Here is an 18,147-nt window from a genome sequence, read left to right on the forward strand (position 1 = left end):
CGGTAATTTTGACAGTTATGGGGTGGCTTTTTTGACCAGTTTGTAGCCTAAACTATGTATTTCAATCACCCGGTATAACATCCACAATACCAATTAGAATCAACTAGCGTTTTCTCAAGTTTTAGACAGATTACATCAAAATTGCCTAAAATGTGTTCTATTCACTTTGACAAGCTGTCACTCGGTAATTTTGACAGTTACAGGGTGGCTTTTTTTACCAGTTTGTAGCCTAAACTATGTATTTCAATCACCCGGTATAAGATCCACAATACCAATTAGAATCAACCAGCGTTTTCTCAAGTTTTAGACAGATTACATCAAAATTGCCTAAAATGTGCACTATTCACTTTGACAAGCTGTCACTTGGTAATTTTGACAGTTATAGGGTGGGTTTTTTGACCAGTTTGTAGCCTAAACTATGTATTTCAATCACCCGGTATAACATCCACAATACCAATTAGAATCAACTAGCGTTTTCTCAAGTTTTAGCCTGATTACATCAAAATTGCCTAAAATGTGCACTATTCACTTTGACAAGCTGTCACTTGGTAATTTTGACAGTTATAGGGTGGTTTTTTTGACCAGTTTGTAGCCTAAACTATGTATTTCAATCACCCGGTATAACATCCACAATACCAATTAGAATCAACTAGCGTTTTCTCAAGTTTTAGCCTGATTACATCAAAATTGCCTAAAATGTACACTATTCACTTTGACAAGCTGTCACTCGGTAATTTTGACAGTTATAGGGTGGCTTTTTTTACCAGTTTGTAGCCTAAACTATGTATTTCAATCACCCAGTATAACATCCACAATACCAATTAGAATCAACTAGCGTTTTCTCAAGTTTTAGTCTGATTACATCAAAATTGCCTAAAATGTGCTCTATTCACTTTGACAAGCTGTCACTCGGTAATTTTGACAGTTATAGGGTGGCTTTTTTGACCAGTTTGTAGCCTAAACTATATATTTCAATCACCCGGTATAACATCCACAATACCAATTAGAATCAACTAGCGTTTTCTCATGTTTTAGACAGATTACATCAAAATTGCCCAAAATGTGTTCTCTGTTGTAAAAAATCCAAAAAGTGTGATTTTTTTTATGGAAACCAATTCTCTGGAATTTCTAGAGTCATCTAAAACCAAATTGCAATCAATTTCGTGTCATTTTCACTCTGTTTTTCCATTTTCAAATAAAAAAAAAAAAAGTATGTTTGTTGAGTAGTTTTTGGAAATCGGCTCTCTTTGAGGTGTCCAAATTGTCAAATTTTATATGTACGTATAATCCGGATAACAACTTTTAGCAAAGTGTGACATGGAGCAGTTAGATCAGTTGGAAGAACTAAAGGAACAAATCAATCATATATGGGTGGAGTACTGGACGCTTGTAAATTTAATGCTAGTGTCCCAAATTCTTTTCGAGAACCAATTGAACCAAGTGGAGAACCTCGATGAAGCCCTATTTGACTGGGAGGTCGAACGTGGCGTAAACAATACCAACCAAGACTAAAATAAAACATAAACTTACCATAATACGGTCTTTGCCAATCCTTTTTCCCATTATTTCCATAACCATTAACTGCTGGATAATAATTGTCACAATTTCTGTCCCTGGTATATAAATCGTACATTTGGTCTGCGAGAATTTCTCTATTAAGGTCAAGTCTGGAGAGCGGTAAGTCCAGTAGTTCGCAGGTTCCTTTGCCTTGTCCTGTTGCGTCTAATCTAAGTTAAATATTTTTTGTTTTTCTAACATTTTTGGCTATTAATCACGTTTTTTAGAGTGTTTCCTTAATAAATGCCAAACATTTTGCAACATGCAAATTTTGTTCGAAAAAAAAAAGCTGATATAACACTTTTATACCGTTTTAAAGGTTTTTAATCCGTTTGCAATATTTGTAGACATTCTGCAACATTCCTAGGCCTTCTTGAAGGTTTTTAGTCCTTTTGCCTAATTCCTAGATCGGTTTGTAGGTTTTTAAACCTTTTGCAACATTTCCGGGTCTTTTTTAAGATTTTCAAACGTTCTGCAACATTCCTAGGACGTTTTGCAAGTTCCCAGTCCTTTTGCAACATTTTTTGGTCTTCCTGAAGGTTTTTAGTCTTTTTTCCAAATTCCTAGATGTTTTTAGACCTTTTGCAAAACTTTCTGGCCTTCTTGAAGGTTTTTAGTCCTTTTGCCCAATTCCTTGGTCATTTTGTAGGTTTTTAAACCTTTTGCAACATTTCTGGGTCTTTTTTAAGATTTTCAAACGTTCTGCAAGATCCCTAGGACGTTTTGCAAGTTCCCAGTCTTTTTGCAACATTTTTAGGTCTTCTTGAAGGTTTTTAGTCTTTTTTCCAAATTCCTAGATGTTTTCAGACCTTTTGCAGAACTTTCTGGCCTTCTTGAAGGTTTTTAGTCCTTTTGCCTAATTCCTTGGTCATTTTGTAGGTTTTTAAACCTTTTGCAACATTTCTGGGTCTTTTTTAAGATTTTCAAATGTTCTGCAAGATTTCTAGGACGTTTTGCAAGTTCCCAGTCCTTTTGCAACATTTTTAGGTCTTCTTGAAGGTTTTTAGTCTTTTTTCCGAATTCCTAGATGTTTTTAGACCTTTTGCAGAACTTTCTGGCCTTCTTGAAGGTTTTTAGTCCTTTTGCCTAATTCCTTGGTCATTTTGTAGGTTTTTAAACCTTTTGCAACATTTCCGGGTCTTTTTTAAGATTTTCAAACGTTCTGCAACATCCCTAGGACGTTTTGCAAGTTCCCAGTCCTTTTGCAACATTTTTAGGTCTTCTTGAAGGTTTTTAGTCTTTTTTCCAAATTCCTAGATGTTTTTAGACCTTTTGCAGAACTTTCTGGCCTTCATGAAGGTTTTTAGTCCTTTTGCCTAATTCCTAGATGGTTTTGTAGGTTTTTAAACCTTTTGCAACATTTCCGGGTCTTTTTTAAGATTTTCAAACGTTCTGCAACATTCCTAGCACGTTTTGCAAGTTCCCAGTCCTTTTGCAACATTTTTAGGTCTTCTTGAAGGTTTTTAGTCTTTTTTCCAAATTCCTAGATCGTTTTGTAGGTTTTTAAACCTTTTGCAACATTTCTGGGTCTTTTTTAAGATTTTCAAACGTTCTGCAACATTCCTAGGACGTTTTGCAAGTTCCCAGTCCTTTTGCAATATTTTTAGGTCTTCTTGAAGGTTTTTAGTCTTTTTTCTAAATTCCTAGATGTTTTTAGACCTTTTTGCAGAACTTTCTGGCCTTCTTGAAGGTTTTTAGTCCTTTTGCCTAATTTCTTGGTCATTTTGTAGGTTTTTAAACCTTTTGCAACATTTCTGGGTCTTTTTTAAGATTTTCAAACGTTCTGCAACATTCCTAGCACGTTTTGCAAGTTCCCAGTCCTTTTGCAACATTTTTTGGTCTTCTTGAAGGTTTTTAGTGTTTTCTCCAAATTCCTAGATGTTTTTAGACCTTTTGCAGAACTTTCTGGCCTTCTTGAAGGTTCCTAGACCTTTTGCAACGTGTTTATCGCATATATTAGGAAACACCCTGTATATATTTACCATTCTATCTGAATAATAGTAAAGTAATTTTACCTGTAATTGAATCCTTCACAGGTAAACTGTCTTTCATCGCCGCATTCTTTTTGACATTGTTCTGCAGTCTCGCAAATGGCCAGTTTCCTAACCAAACTTCTGACAGTGCGACTTCCGGCCATTGTACGTCGAAAACAGGCTGAAAAAGAGTGATTTTTGCAAAAATTTAACACTAAAATCATCCATTTTTTTTTTAAATTTTTACTCTCAAAATTTCAGCTCTAAAACTGTCAGATCCTAGACTTTAGCAAATTCAAAGTATCAAAAAACTGTAAAAGAGGAAAGTTGTGGGAAATTTCTATACTACTTTTGCCCTACAGGGTGTCCTAAGGAAAATATTCCTTGAAAACTGTGTCCCTGTGTAATAAAGTGCAACCGGGAGTAACTCAGTTATTTGAAAAAATTAAAAAAAATTGTAAAATTTAAGTTTTTCAGTGATTGGTAATTTATGCAATTATTGTCTAATTAGATAATCAAAACAAGCAATTTGTTCACCATAAAACTTGAGAAAAACAATGCAACAACCGATCGTAATCAAACACCATAAACGACCTTTAATATGGAAAACAATGATTGAATGATATTGGTGTGAAAATCTGGGATTTTTTAGTCAAGGTGTTCCAAACCATCTTTGATTTACCTTTGGCATCTTGAATAATAATAATCGATCCGTTAACAACCAGAAAAGCACTAAAACACCACAAATACACGACGCATCTAGTCCGAAGCACCATTTTTGACTATTTCAGTCAAAAAAACATTTTTCATTGAAAATTCACTCCATACAAGCACGAGAACTAATTACCCACTAAAAAAATAAAATAAAAAATAGAAGTATAAACAATTTGACCGTGTGGATGATGTAAATTTCCCAGGCATTACCATACAAAAGCGGTTTTTGCGTAATTGTATTGCTTTAACACCTCGATGGTAGCCGAAGATGCTACCTTAGCACTGTCGGGCATTTGACTGGTTTCAGTGAGTTATAAACGCACCCAGTCAAGGATGTTTTTGTCAATTTAGATGCAATTGGGTGCGCTTTTTTTTATTGTTAAAGTATGGGAAAAACTAACCTTAAAACGGACAATAAAAGGTACTGCGGAATTTTGTTCTGTTGCTGTTTAAATTACTTTTTTTTTCAAGCGGTCTAAAACAAGCCTATTGTGTACCTGTACTGCCGGCGTAGAAAGGCTATTTCATATCCTAGGAGGTAAAAAATAATGTCCAGAACTTGATCCAGACTAAAAAGCGTTGCATTTAGAAAAAAGCAGATGAAATTAATGCAACACTTACTTTGTTTGTATATACAGATATTTGTTTATATACAGAATGTTTCAAATAAGCGAATTATTAGCGATTTTCTGGGTTGGTTAGGTTAGGTTAGGCACCGTCATGTTTCTACTGATAATTCAAAAATATTCGGCCAATCAAAAAAAAATTTTAAATTCAAAATTTTTTTCCTAAATTTTGGTGGAGACCCCTTTGAAAATTGTCAAGAAAACCGTTTTTGATTTTTCTCAGACAAACGGTACGTTTCTCGAAAAAACTGTATAAATAGGAAAAGTTGCGTGGTACTGTTGTGCATCCGTGGTAAAAATTTCAAACCTCTAACTTTAGTAGTTTCCGAGATATTTGCAAAAATGTTTGAAAATTTGTAATCAACTTTGACGCCCTCTAGCGGCCGAACGGCGCAACTTGGCGCCGCCCTCTCAACGTCACGTGATAGCCCTTTTTAGTAGCTTTCTTTTGTTATTTAGTGTTTATATACAGAATGTCTCAAATAAGCGAGTTATTTCCCATTTTCTGGGTTGGTGCACCAAAATTTGGTCTAATTTTAAGGTTTTGGCTCAATATTGTAACAACCGCCACTATTTCAATGAAAATGTCCTTTTAGACTAATTTTGGTCTGAAAAACACGAATTTTGGGTCTGTTTTTCCAAAATTGGCACCGTTTCAGACATAACCTAAAAAATAGTGTGTTTTGTAATTTTTGACAGTTTTCAGCGCGTGGCACCCTTAAAAAATGACATTTTTGACAAGTGACACTTGACGTCATGTTTCTACTGATAATTCAAAAATATTCGGCCAATCAAAAAAAAATTTAAATTCAAAATTTTTTTCCTAAAATTTGGTGGGGGGACCCCTTTGAAAATTGTCAAAAAAAACAGTATTTGATTTTTCTCGGACAAACGGTACGTTTTTCGAAAAAACTGTATAAATAGGAAAAGTTGCGTGGTACTGTTGTGCATCCGTGGTAAAAATTTCAAACCTCTAACTTTAGTAGTTTCCGAGATATTTGCAAAAATGTTTGAAAATTTGTAATCAACTTTGACGCCCTCTAGCGGCAGAACGGCGCAACTTGGCGCCGCCCGCTCAACGTCACGTGATAGCCCTTTTCAGTAGCTTTCTTTTGTTATTTAGTGTTTATATACAGAATGTCTCAAATAAGCGAGTTATTTCCCATTTTCTGGGTTGGTGCACCAAAATTTGGTCTAATTTTAAGGTTTTGGCTCAATATTGTAACAACCGCCACTATTTCAATGAAAATGTCCTTTTAGACTAATTTTGGTCTGAAAAACACGAATTTTGGGTCTGTTTTTCCAAAATTGGCACCGTTTCAGACATAACCTAAAAAATAGTGTGTTTTGTAATTTTTGACAGTTTTCAGCGCGTGGCACCCTTAAAAAATGACATTTTTCACAAGTGACACTTGACGTCATGTTTCTACTGATAATTCAAAAATATTCGGCCAATCAAAAAAAAATTTTAAATTCAAAATTTTTTTCCTAAATTTTGGTGGGGACCCCTTTGAAAATTGTCAAGAAAACCGTTTTTGATTTTTCTCGGACAAACGGTACGTTTCTCGAAAAAACTGTATAAATAGGAAAAGTTGCGTGGTACTGTTGTGCATCCGTGGTAAAAATTTCAAACCTCTAACTTTAGTAGTTTCCGAGATATTTGCAAAAATGTTTGAAAATTTGTAATCAACTTTGACGCCCTCTAGCGGCCGAACGGCGCAACTTGGCGCCGCCCGCTCAACGTCACGTGATAGCCCTTTTCAGTAGCTTTCTTTTGTTATTTAGTGTTCATATACAGAATGTTTCAAATAAGCGAGTTATTGGCCATTTTTGGTAAAAGTGTACCAAATTTGTACTTAAAATGACTGGTTTTCCTGACCTACTATACCGACAGCCGCCATATTGGATTTCAAACTGTCAAAGTGGTCATTTTGACTAATTTCGGTCTGGAAAACACGATTTTTAGCTTAGTTTTGCCAAAAGTGGCACCGTTTTTGACATGCAATCATCTATGTTTCTCTGTCCGTTACACGGTTTTCCTATGATCGGTTTTGGATTTACCACACCTGTATACTAGAAAGCCTAAAATGTCACTTTTAATTGCGGCGTTAGCGGTTTTCGTTTTATACACAAATGTATGCAGATGCAATAAAAAATATGTATTTTTTTAATTGTTTCGTGTGGTTGATTGCAAGTTGTGAGTGAAAAATCAGAAAAAGGTTCGTTCCTGATCCAGATATGTATTAGATAGAGCTTTGTATGCACAATCAAGTCCAGCCTAAACAAATTGGTTAGAACATTTGTCCTGGAAAGTACAACACACAGCAAACAACTTTAAACACTGTTCAATACAAGAAAATCTGTAAATCCTTGAAACTAGGTAAGCAAAACTGGTAAATGGTTTTTATGTTATTACCAAGAACATTCATTGAAAGTTATTTTTGTTGCTTTAAAATGTAACTCACATACCTGTGCATGTAACAAGTACCTAATAAGTTTACTGTACTAGAAAGCACTGGTACTTACCCTTGAGTATAGTGTTAACTTACGCAAATAACCTCAAGTTTTGATTTTAAACCGTAAAAATTCATCTAATCTTCAAAAAACTCAATTTCCACAATACAAACAAACGCAAACTGTCACCGCCATATTGGAATTTTTGACAAGCACCCTCTAGGCTTTCTAGTGTAGTAGGCGGTGGTTTACTTTATCGCGCGTTGCCAAGGGCAACGCACTTAATACATAAATAACTATTTTTACTACTTTTTGAAATTCAATTTCTCGGTAACTTGAAGAGCTAGAGAGGCCAGTTTTGGCTCATTTTGTAGTCTTTTTTTATCCTCTTTCTAGCGGTGTTTTAGTGAAATCTACAAGAGTTCAAATAAAAAAGTTACAATCAAGCAAAAAGTGCTTGAGGGTTCCAATGCCCAGCAAAGGGCATATTCATACCAAAGGACCTTAAATTAGGTGAAACAAGTACATTTTTTTCATCGCTCAATAATAGCAAAATTAGTTATGCATTCAAAAACAACACAATAGGTCATTGTAAATTGTTGCAACCGGACAAATATGCTACAGCCTTCAACGTTATTTAATAGCAGATTTAATCATTTTTGACAAATCACCGATGATGCAACTTACTAGTGCATTATTTGCGGTCGAATTTCGCGTTTTTCTCCATTAATTTGTTATACTTTAGCATTGCCCTTGTCTGCTAGACGTTTGCTTTAATTGCCCCATTGTTTATGCTTGTTAGATTCCACCGAATTAGTTCCGAAATAATAAGACAATTTGCGGTTTAACGAACCGTCTAGTGTAATGCATCTCGGCCTTTTCTTAAAAGGTGATGGGCTTTTCGCAAATACCAATCAAATCGATTTCACTACGGCGTTTAAAGATTTTTTTTTGGCAAATCATTGTGAAAGACTGTCAAACATATCCAAAACACACTAACCTAACTTTAGTACTTCATTGGGTTTCATGTTTAAAAATCGTCATTATCGAAAAACTTACCATGAGGAAGCTCGGTGATGATTGACGTCACTTGCTCCCCATTATTGCCCACACTTTGGGTCACACTTTGATACCGACGCTTGGTCAGCTGTGCAGCAGGTCTTGCGCTGATTGGTGGTCTGAACGAGGTGGTGGGAGGTGGGCGGGGCCTGCAACACCCATTTAAACCAATCTGAACAGGCTCCGTAAAGCTACCGCACAAACCTAGCTGAGGTGCCTGGCTCGTAACGCCCCCCAGTGGGTGTTAAAGGTCTGGGGTAAACGTACCCCGAAACTGGCCTACGATGCAGATAATCGCGGCCAGGTTGCTTGTTGTAGTCGTCTGGATGGGGAATAACTGAACCGTATTGGTCTGAATGGTTTGGGGATGGTTTACCGTAGTGATCGTAGTAGTTGAACGGTTTCTCCATACTGAATCTACCCAAAAAATGATCTAGATTTGTTCCGGACGTTTAAACATTGTTTACCCCCAACTTTCCGACTCAAACGAACTGTCATGACTGTCACTTGATTGGTACTTTCTGCGATCAATGGTAAAACCACCTTGTGGAGGTCTTGGAGCTGCGCCAGAACCGTCATACTCTGGCAAATACGGTCTGCCTACTCCGTAGTGATTCTGCGCACTAAAATCACCACCAAACTGTGGAATACGGTTGTCCTGATGAGGCCCTAAGCTGTCCCCGGAAACCAGGATATCCAGACTCGGGTGCAAGACACTGTTCGGTCCAGACGCGATGCTAACTACGGTTTGGATGACGCCTTGATCGTTTCCTTGGTAATCGGAAAATTACGTCATTTTGTCGTCTGTCGAATGTCAGAAACAAACCTGAATCGACAGGCGGTGTTTGATAGTAATTGGTGCTGCTCGAGTGGGCTGGAAGGTTTCCATAGTGATCGTTTTGGAGGCTGTGGTGCTGGTGGTTTGGTTGAGATGGTTCCAGCACAATTTGACAGTCAATTTTTTTGATGTACAAGTCAAATTCTTGGTCGTGGATCGTTCCGATTGGCTTCAGATCAACGGTCTCTTTGATCATCTGTTGGCTTAGTAGGCAGGTTCCATTTCCCTTGGTTCCTATCCTAAAAAACAGAAATTCCAAACATTTTATGGATGTTCAAATTACTCACAAATACAGCTTTTTGCATTACTACACTGAAAATAGTGGATTATTTAGCAGAAAACTGTTTTTTTGCATACTGGGGAAGCGTTTGAACTTTTACTGACGCGTCCCTGATGAACCGATCTGGCTGAAACTTGGTACGGTAGTTAAGTAGGTTGTCCTTTAAATGTCAAAAAAAATTCCAGCTTTCTACGCCGCTTAGTTTGGACGAGGTGGATTTTTGATTTGACTCAACTATCAAATTTTGACACATTGTCAATTTTGTAGGTTATGTTAAAAACGGTGCCACTTTTGGCAAAACTAAGCTAAAAATCGTGTTTTCCAGACCGAAATTAGTCAAAATGACCACTTTGACAGTTTGAAATCCAATATGGCGGCTGTCGGTATAGTAGGTCAGGAAAACCAGTCATTTTAAGCACAAATTTGGTACACTTTTACCAAAAATGGCCAATAACTCGCTTATTTGAAACATTCTGTTATATGAACACTAAATAACAAAAGAAAGCTACTGAAAAGGGCTATCACGTGACGTTGAGCGGGCGGCGCCAAGTTGCGCCGTTCGGCCGCTAGAGGGCGTCAAAGTTGATTACAAATTTTCAAACATTTTTGCAAATATCTCGGAAACTACTAAAGTTAGAGGTTTGAAATTTTTACCACGGATGCACAACAGTACCACGCAACTTTTCCTATTTATACAGTTTTTTCGAGAAACGTACCGTTTGTCCGAGAAAAATCAAAAACGGTTTTCTTGACAATTTTCAAAGGGGTCCCCACCAAAATTTAGGAAAAAAATTTTGAATTTAAAATTTTTTTTTGATTGGCCGAATATTTTTGAATTATCAGTAGAAACATGACGTCAAGTGTCACTTGTCAAAAATGTCATTTTTTAAGGGTGCCACGCGCTGAAAACTGTCAAAAATTACAAAACACACTATTTTTTAGGTTATGTCCGAAACGATACCAATTTTGGCAAAACAGACCCAAAATTCGTGTTTTTCAGACCAAAATTAGTCTAAAAGGACATTTTCATTGAAATAGTGGCGGTTGTTACAATATTGAGCCAAAACCTTAAAATTAGACCAAATTTTGGTGCACCAACCCAGAAAATGGGAAATAACTCGCTTATTTGAGACATTCTGTATATAAACACTAAATAACAAAAGAAAGCTACTGAAAAGGGCTATCACGTGACGTTGAGCGGGCGGCGCCAAGTTGCGCCGTTCGGCCGCTAGAGGGCGTCAAAGTTGATTACAAATTGTCAAACATTTTTGCAAATATCTCGGAACGTACTAAAGTTAGAAGTTTGAAATTTTTACCATGGAGGCACAACGGTAAAGCGCAACTTTTTCCTTTTATACAGTTTTTTCGAGAAACGTACCGTTTGTCCGAGAAAAATCAAAAACGGTTTTCTTGACAATTTTCAAAGGGCCCCTCACCAAATTTTAGGAAAAAAATTTTGAATTTAAAATTTTTTTTTGATTGGCCGAATATTTTTGAATTATCAGTAGAAACATGACGTCAAGTGTCACTTGTCAAAAATGTCATTTTTTAAGGGTGCCACGCGCTGAAAACTGTCAAAAATTACAAAAAACACTATTTTTTAGGTTATGTCCGAAACGGTGCCAATTTTGGCAAAACAGACCCAAAATTCGTGTTTTTCAGACCAAAATTAGTCTAAAAGGACATTTTCATTGAAATAGTGACAAAATGGTGGCGGTTGTTACAATATTGAGCCAAAACCTTAAAATTAGACCAAATTTTGGTGCACCAACCCAGAAAATGGGAAATAACTCGCTTATTCGAGACATTCTGTATATAACCACTAAATAACAAAAGAAAGCTACTGAAAAGGGCTATCACGTGACGTTGAGCGGGCGGCGCCAAGTTGCGCCGTTCGGCCGCTAGAGGGCGTCAAAGTTGATTACAAATTTTCAAACATTTTTGCAAATATCTCGGAAACTACTAAAGTTAGAGGTTTGAAATTTTTACCACGGATGCACAACAGTACCACGCAACTTTTCCTATTTATACAGTTTTTTCGAGAAACGTACCGTTTATCCGAGAAAAATCAAAAACGGTTTTCTTGACAATTTTCAAAGGGGTCCCCCCCCACCAAATTTTAGGAAAAAAATTTTGAATTTAAATTTTTTTTTGAAAATTGTCCCTAAACAGACTATACAGGGTGTGAAAAAAAAATTTTGCTGTTCTATTTTTTTGACCAGTTGGAAATCTGGCAACGTTGCCATTGCTGCGTAACAAAATTACGTCATCTTGGAGAATAGGAGGATGTAAATTTTTATGATGGATGACCATCGCCAACTTGAAAAACCTAATAAGCAAAAAAAAAAACAAAAGAACAGGAACAATTATTGTTTATATTGTTCTTAAATCATCATCAACGGAAACGGCGACCTTCGGCCAGTTTAAAACGTAATTTTCCAAGGAAGCCTTGAAATTTTTAGTTTTTACAGCTAATTAAGTGTAATTAATCAGAGAAAATTGATAATTACCCAAAACTGTACGCCCTGCATTTGTCCTTTTCCTCGGTGCATTCCTGTTCGCACTTGGTGACGGTGTTGTGTTCGAAACGTTTGTAAATCTGCTTAGGATTCAGTTTTTCACCTATTGCCAATCGTTCGTAACAATCTGAAAGTTATTAAGTTGAAAACAGGTAATGTACACTAAAAATCAAAGTAATTTGCGATGAGGTCATGCAACATTCAATCACAAGAAAAATGTTTTTTTTTTTTGGCAAAAATGGCTGTAAGTGATGTTTTTCTTTAATTATAACCTGATTTTGTTTGGGTTAATTACTTAATATACACGCTTGACCACTGTGTTATTAATCTTGTCTGACGTTTTCGTGTCAGGACCCAAAAAAGTTCATTACCATTGAAAAAAAGCGCAAAACACAATCAAGTACAGTTAGTGTGCGAAATAAATCCATTAATCTCTTATACAGGATGATTCAACAACAAAAAGCTTTGAGAATAGTTTTGTAAGTGACTCCTGAAGAAGCCCTGATAACTCACAAAACGTGCAACCAAAAAATCTAAAAAAATTCATGCATAATCTACTCGGATTGCTCTATAAATGAGTGGAAAAATGGAGGCTCTAACCTAAAAACTACCACTTGTACAAACCTTTTTTGATGACAGTCAACTGTCCTTCAATGTGGATACAGTTGGCGCAAACAACACTAAACACTAACACTAAAACAATTTGAAACATTTTTGTTTTCAGAGGTTTCTTTAGGTGCAGTATAGACCGATTAGTGCTAATTAAATCATTATTGTTTGACTAGAACACCGGGAAATGGTGATTGTTGAGGAAACCACTCCTTTCTTTGGTTTCCTCCTAAAAAAAACCAGCCAGAAAATGCAATTTACGTTGAAAAAACGTGTAAAATTGCCTGAAAAAAAATGAGAAGAAAGACGTCTTCTCCGGCTGTTTGAAGACTACTGGTGGAAGGTCAGCATGAAGATGTTCTTTGGCCGATCTTCTTGTAATTTTCGTTGTTATCTCCCATCTAAAAATCTTGGAATTAATTAATTTTAGCAGCTTTGTTCGGCAAACGGACAAGGTAAAGCAGTCAACCATCTTGTTTTTTTTACCTTCTTTTGTTTAAATAATTTAAGAAAAAAATATGTAACATGTTTCTTTTGTTTCACTGACAGCTTTATAACGACTAAAAAAAAAAATGTGAGTGAGTTTTAAATAAGGTTCTTCTTGGAACCATAATTTCAGTCAAACAAATTATAGGTTAAGATAACTGAACTGTCATATTTTAACGCCCATTTGTACCGTTACTCTGACAGTTTACGTGACATTTTAACATGTCATTCGAAAGCTCAGAATGTCTACTTTCCTTTATCTTGCTTACAAATTTTTGCTAGGAGGTCAAATAAAGCAGCTATTTAGCTGAGAAACGAGCAGTGCACTAAAAAAACTTAACGTAACATTTGGATAGTGAAAAGTGTCAATTTTTGACAGCTGTCTGCACCGTTCTCGTGACAGCTAGACTCAACTTTAATACGTCATTGGAAAGCTCAGAATGTCTACTTTCTTTCATCTTTCTTGCAAAATATCGCTCCGGGCTTAAATAACCAAATTAATTAGGTTAAAGGCGGACAGTGCACAAAATAGTAAATTACAAAAAACGTCGGCGCCATTTTGACTTTTTTGACACATTGTCCGCGCCACCATTTTGTTTCGTAAAACGACTGTTATACATTTTCGGTAATGGGAGCTTTAAAACTCAATTAAAAAAAAAACCAACGTTATTTACTAAAATATTTTACAAGCAAACGTGTGTGTGAAAAATCCGCAACCCTAGTATAATAGCATTGTAAACCCCCCCCCAAAAAAAAAATTAAATCACCCTATATATTATAACGGGTGTGTCCATAAAGTATGAAATTCAATTATCTTTCAGAAAAATGCCCGAACACAAATGCATCGTGACAGTTGGGGCAAAATGGATGTCAGGATGGTACAGGGTGTCCCAAGTGAAAAACAATTTTTAATTTCCGGGAAATATCTCAAAAATGGTGTAAAAAGCTTGACTTTTGAAGGTTTGTGAAGCTTGACTTTGACGCCCTCTAGCGGCCAAACGCTGCAACCGATTAACTTAAATGAGCATCACTTCAATCACTTTTGGTCGTCAACTGTCAAATAAGCAAGTTATGGAAAATTTTTGTTTTTAATTTTAGTTAATTTAATTGTTCAATTACTGTTTGTTATTATTATTGAACGCTGTTTATAAATAATAACATTCGTGCCCGATAATTTTTCTGAAAAATACATTGTAATCGAATTTATTTAGGGACACACTGTATATGTAAAACTAAATTATACAGCAAGTAGGCTGACACAACATCAAAAAACAACAGTTAAATTGATATCATACAGTGTAATCTAAAATTATAAGTGAGACACTCTGTATATACAGGTGTGGTAAATCCAAAACCGACCATAGGAAAACCTATAATAATTGCATGCGTGGGACAAAGACAGAAAACGAAAAAAATATCAAGTAGGCCATATTTTTAGCGCGCTGTTGCCAAACGCCGTAAGTAAGTTTGTCGAGGGTATTGAATAAGCAACAGCGCGCTAAAAATATGGCCTACTTGATATTTTTTTCGTTTTCTGTCTTTCTCCCGCACATGCAATTACCTACGTTTCTCTGTCCGTTACACGGTTTTCCTATGGTTGCTTTTGGATTTACCACACCTGTATAAAAAAAAAACCAACCAACAAACAAAATGACAGTTAAGTACAGAACAATCGATGTAAAAATACATTTAAGTTCGTTTGGTTTACCCCTAAAAATTGTGTATTCCTCGCTAAGCTAAAACAAACAGGCCTAGAAATGTCACAATAACAAAAGAAATACGTTTTAGTGTCAATTTCATTGTCAGAACAATCCAAAGACTCTAGGAATGTTGTCGGGAGAAAACCGTTATTTTCAAATTGGAAAAACATTTTAAAGACTTCTGGTGTTGCGTGGAAGGTTTGCAAATGGTTGAAAGGTGCAATTTGGTGGTTTTGTATCAATTTTATCGTCTCGGACCACTGAAAGCTTAGAAAGAACCTTCCTAACGAGTCTTCAAGGATTTTTCCTGAAAAACCGTTATTTTGGATTTCCAAAAACATTTTTAAGACCTCTGGGGTTGCCTGGAAGGCTTGCAAATGGTTGAAAAATGTAATTTGGTGATTTTCTACCAATTTTATCGTCTCTTAGACCACTAAAAGCTTAGAAAAAACCTTCCTAACGAGTCTTTGAAGGATCTTCCCAAAAAACCGTTATTTTGGATTTAAAAAAGCATTTTTAAGACCTCTTGAGTTGCGTGGAAGGCTTGCAAGGAGTTTTTGAAAATTTTTCGATAAAAAAAACCGTTATTTTGAATTTCAAATAACATTTTTAAGACTTCTGAAGCTTCATAGACGGCTCAAAGCATGGTTTACAGTGGAATTGTAAATTCTACTTTCAGATGGATTCAAATCGGAAAAATTCAGTTAAATCTTTGATTCTAACGACATTTCTAGGACACTGGGGAGTAAAAGAACTAAAGGTCAAGAATCGTACAACAATCGTTGATAATGAGGCTGAATCTCCCAAGTAGGGATGTGCAGACCAAACTCCAAGGCGACCAAAACGGCAATTTCGAAAGCAATCAGCTCCTTCCTGTTAACTCTGAAGGTATTTTCGGTTTTTTCAATCAACAACTTGAGTTGATCCCCTTTGACGTCGTTCAGTTTGGCTGACAGAATCAAACTGGCGCCCGCGCACAATTTGCGATTTTGTTTGTTGATCAAACCGCGCAAAATCAATTTTTCAAAGTAAACGTACGCTTGCGCCACCGTCAGTAGATCGACGCCCCCGATTTTGCGCATTTCCCTTTTGAGGCTGTCAAAAAAAAAATTAATTCATACGTCAAATGTCTCGCTCGCTTGACAGATGAAACGAACCTGCGCAGTTTGCTTAAAGTGAGTTGTATGTGGGGGAATTTAGCCTTGAACTTGTCGTTAATCTCCTTTTTCAGATCGGACGGTTTGACGTAATCAATCACTGACGTCATGTACGACGCAAACGTCAACAAAGTGCGGTGTTTCCCCGCTATTAGTTCCGGATCGTCCAACAGATGGGGGTGGTAGCTGAGATTGGCGCTGTTGGTCAGCTCCTCTTTGGAATCGGGTGGGGATTGGGAGAGCGCGTGCGTGTTGGTTCTCTGTGAACCTTGATCGTACGAGAAACACCTGAAAACGGCGTGACTTTCGACCAAAAACAGCTTTTTAACCCAACTTAAGTTAGTTTGAACATGCTGTATACAAATTAGCATGGACCCCCAAGGGACTTATTAAGGAAAAATAAAAAAACCTTAAAATTTGTAACCCACTGTATCTCGCTTATTAATAGGAATTTCGGGGTAATTCAAAAACCTTAGGTTAGTAAAGTGATTAATTCAGATGAAACCCAACTACACAACAATTTACAACAATTCTAGTCATCAAAAGCTACTAGACTAGATCAAAAACCACAAATATTTACCATTTATGTTCTGGTTGCCAGGTAATAACTTTAGTCCTGTAAAATATGTAATTAAATGCAACTTTCTTTCAGTTTTCCCCTCAAATTTTACTGACGATTTCTTAGCTGGATACTTACCGAGCAACCACGTGACGCGGTCTTTTGACAGATAATTCGGTGGGATCGTCGATAGTGCGACGGTTTTGGCCTTCCCTCTCGCTCGGGGTCAATAAATAACCGTAAGAAACTTCCTGTAAAAGTTTGTTTTTACTTTACACTCCCCGTAAAAGAGAGTAAATGCACGCAGTGGGACAATTTTCAAATTACCTGACCCTCGGAAGCTCTTTCGATTCCCAGGGAATCGAAAGGGTCTAAAGCGTCCCCGATCGAGGACAAAGGGCGTGGCCCCGAAGTTGTCCTTTTCCGTTTTTCCTCCCGTTTAATGTCCAACCTGAAAAAATTACTTTTGTTGTTCCTAAATGTCATTTAAACCTCCTTCCTACATTAAACCAAAATTTCTATAAGGAGAGTGCCTGGGCATCCACTCTGACGTCACATCACTTACACAAGTAAACAACTCAAAGGCCGCATACGTTTTCATGCTCCATTCATCATGGACCGTGAAAAAGAATGCGGCAAAACATCACTAATATAGCTATTTATGCACCAAGGGCGTTTCAGGACATTATGTGTTTTATGGCATGAAAAAATAAAAATGCCATTGCTAATATTAAAAAAGGTTTCAGTGCTGTAATGTCCTCAGGTTGTTATGAACACTATAACCTACATCATTAAATTTTCCAGATAAAACTTACCTGGATTTAGTGTAGGGAATAATGGAGCACACAACAAACGGTATATGCTTGTTAGTGACGAATAAAATCCGTTCATCCCCAAATCTAGTGTGTTCAGTAGGCCTTAAAATTCTAACCTTCTTCTTTGGCTGTTCCAGTAAAGCTGGAGAGGGGCTGCTCCTCAATTTTACGGGCTCCAAACTTTCCGAACTACTCCCGTGCAACTCGCTACACCCTGACAATTGTCGGGGCAGTCTTTTGTGCAGTTTAACCGCCCCCCGTCTCTCACTACTCAAAGGAGTAACAAAATTATCAGAATCTGACTCATATTCGTGGATTTTGTTGGCCGAAACTTCACTGCTACCCCCGTCTGACTCTTCGATAATCAAGGTATTTGTTATAGCCCCATTACGGGGCAGGAGGGCCAATTTGGTGTCATTGTGGCTCCCGTCCAGTGAAATGTTGGATAAAAATGTTACCGCAGCGATGCGGCGTCTGTTGCGTTTCAATGTTGTTGCCATTTGCCTGGTTTTTGCGATCTAATCGATCACGCTTAGCTACATAGTTCTTTTATTGCACAAACACTGGTCCAGGGCACTTGTTATGTAAAAGTCAATGGAGTTGAGCAAGGCGTAGATTAACGCGGTGCACATTGTCGCGACACTTGGCACCACCACCGGAAAAGACACTGTTTGGGGCTGCTTAACGTTTCATTAAATTCGGTTTTTCTTCTAATAACCCAATTATATGTTAAAATCAAAATAAACCCCTTTGTGAAACTGATAAGAGGTAGTAAATATGGACAAAATCTGTCAAACTGTC

General features: G+C 36.8%; 2 protein-coding genes across 8 annotated transcripts in view; both read right to left on the reverse strand.

The window, feature by feature from the left end:
- Nucleotides 1–18,147, reverse strand: part of LOC145737938 (uncharacterized) — a 116,405-nt gene that overhangs the window by 11,688 nt on the left and 86,570 nt on the right. For 3 of the 6 annotated variants that reach the window (XM_081992777.1, XM_081992775.1, XM_081992776.1), the window contains exons 2-9: nt 12,645–14,485; nt 12,012–12,147; nt 9,210–9,460; nt 8,851–9,154; nt 8,588–8,800; nt 8,384–8,532; nt 3,573–3,711; nt 1,531–1,727 (exon numbers count right to left, since the gene is read on the reverse strand). In XM_081992777.1, coding sequence (XP_081848903.1) covers nt 1,531–1,727; nt 3,573–3,711; nt 8,384–8,532; nt 8,588–8,800; nt 8,851–9,154; nt 9,210–9,460; nt 12,012–12,147; nt 12,645–12,732 — 1,477 coding nt within the window. In that variant the 5' untranslated portion in view covers nt 12,733–14,485. Of the gene's footprint in view, nt 1–1,530; nt 1,728–3,572; nt 3,712–8,383; nt 8,533–8,587; nt 8,801–8,850; nt 9,155–9,209; nt 9,461–12,011; nt 12,148–12,644; nt 14,486–18,147 lie in introns of those variants that run through there. The other 3 variants (XM_081992778.1, XM_081992779.1, XM_081992774.1) reach the window with 2 other exon arrangements.
- Nucleotides 13,764–18,139, reverse strand: LOC145737950 (CDK5 and ABL1 enzyme substrate 1-like). 2 transcript variants are annotated; one of them, XM_081992800.1, is made up of 6 exons: nt 17,347–18,138; nt 16,859–16,982; nt 16,670–16,782; nt 16,553–16,588; nt 15,973–16,260; nt 13,764–15,910 (listed from the first exon to the last, which is right to left on the reverse strand). In XM_081992800.1, exons 1-6 carry the CDS (start codon nt 17,844–17,846, stop codon nt 15,577–15,579), a joined length of 1,395 nt encoding a protein of 464 aa, XP_081848926.1. In that variant the 5' UTR covers nt 17,847–18,138; the 3' UTR covers nt 13,764–15,576. The 2 variants fall into 2 exon arrangements, with proteins under 2 accessions (XP_081848926.1, XP_081848927.1); XM_081992801.1 differs by lacking the exon at nt 16,553–16,588 and having other exon boundaries at nt 17,347–18,139.

The sequence above is a fragment of the Ips typographus genome, linkage group LG14, assembly GCF_016097725.1.
Source record: "Ips typographus isolate SLU linkage group LG14, UJ_Ityp_2.0, whole genome shotgun sequence".
Taxonomy (NCBI): domain Eukaryota; kingdom Metazoa; phylum Arthropoda; class Insecta; order Coleoptera; family Curculionidae; genus Ips; species Ips typographus.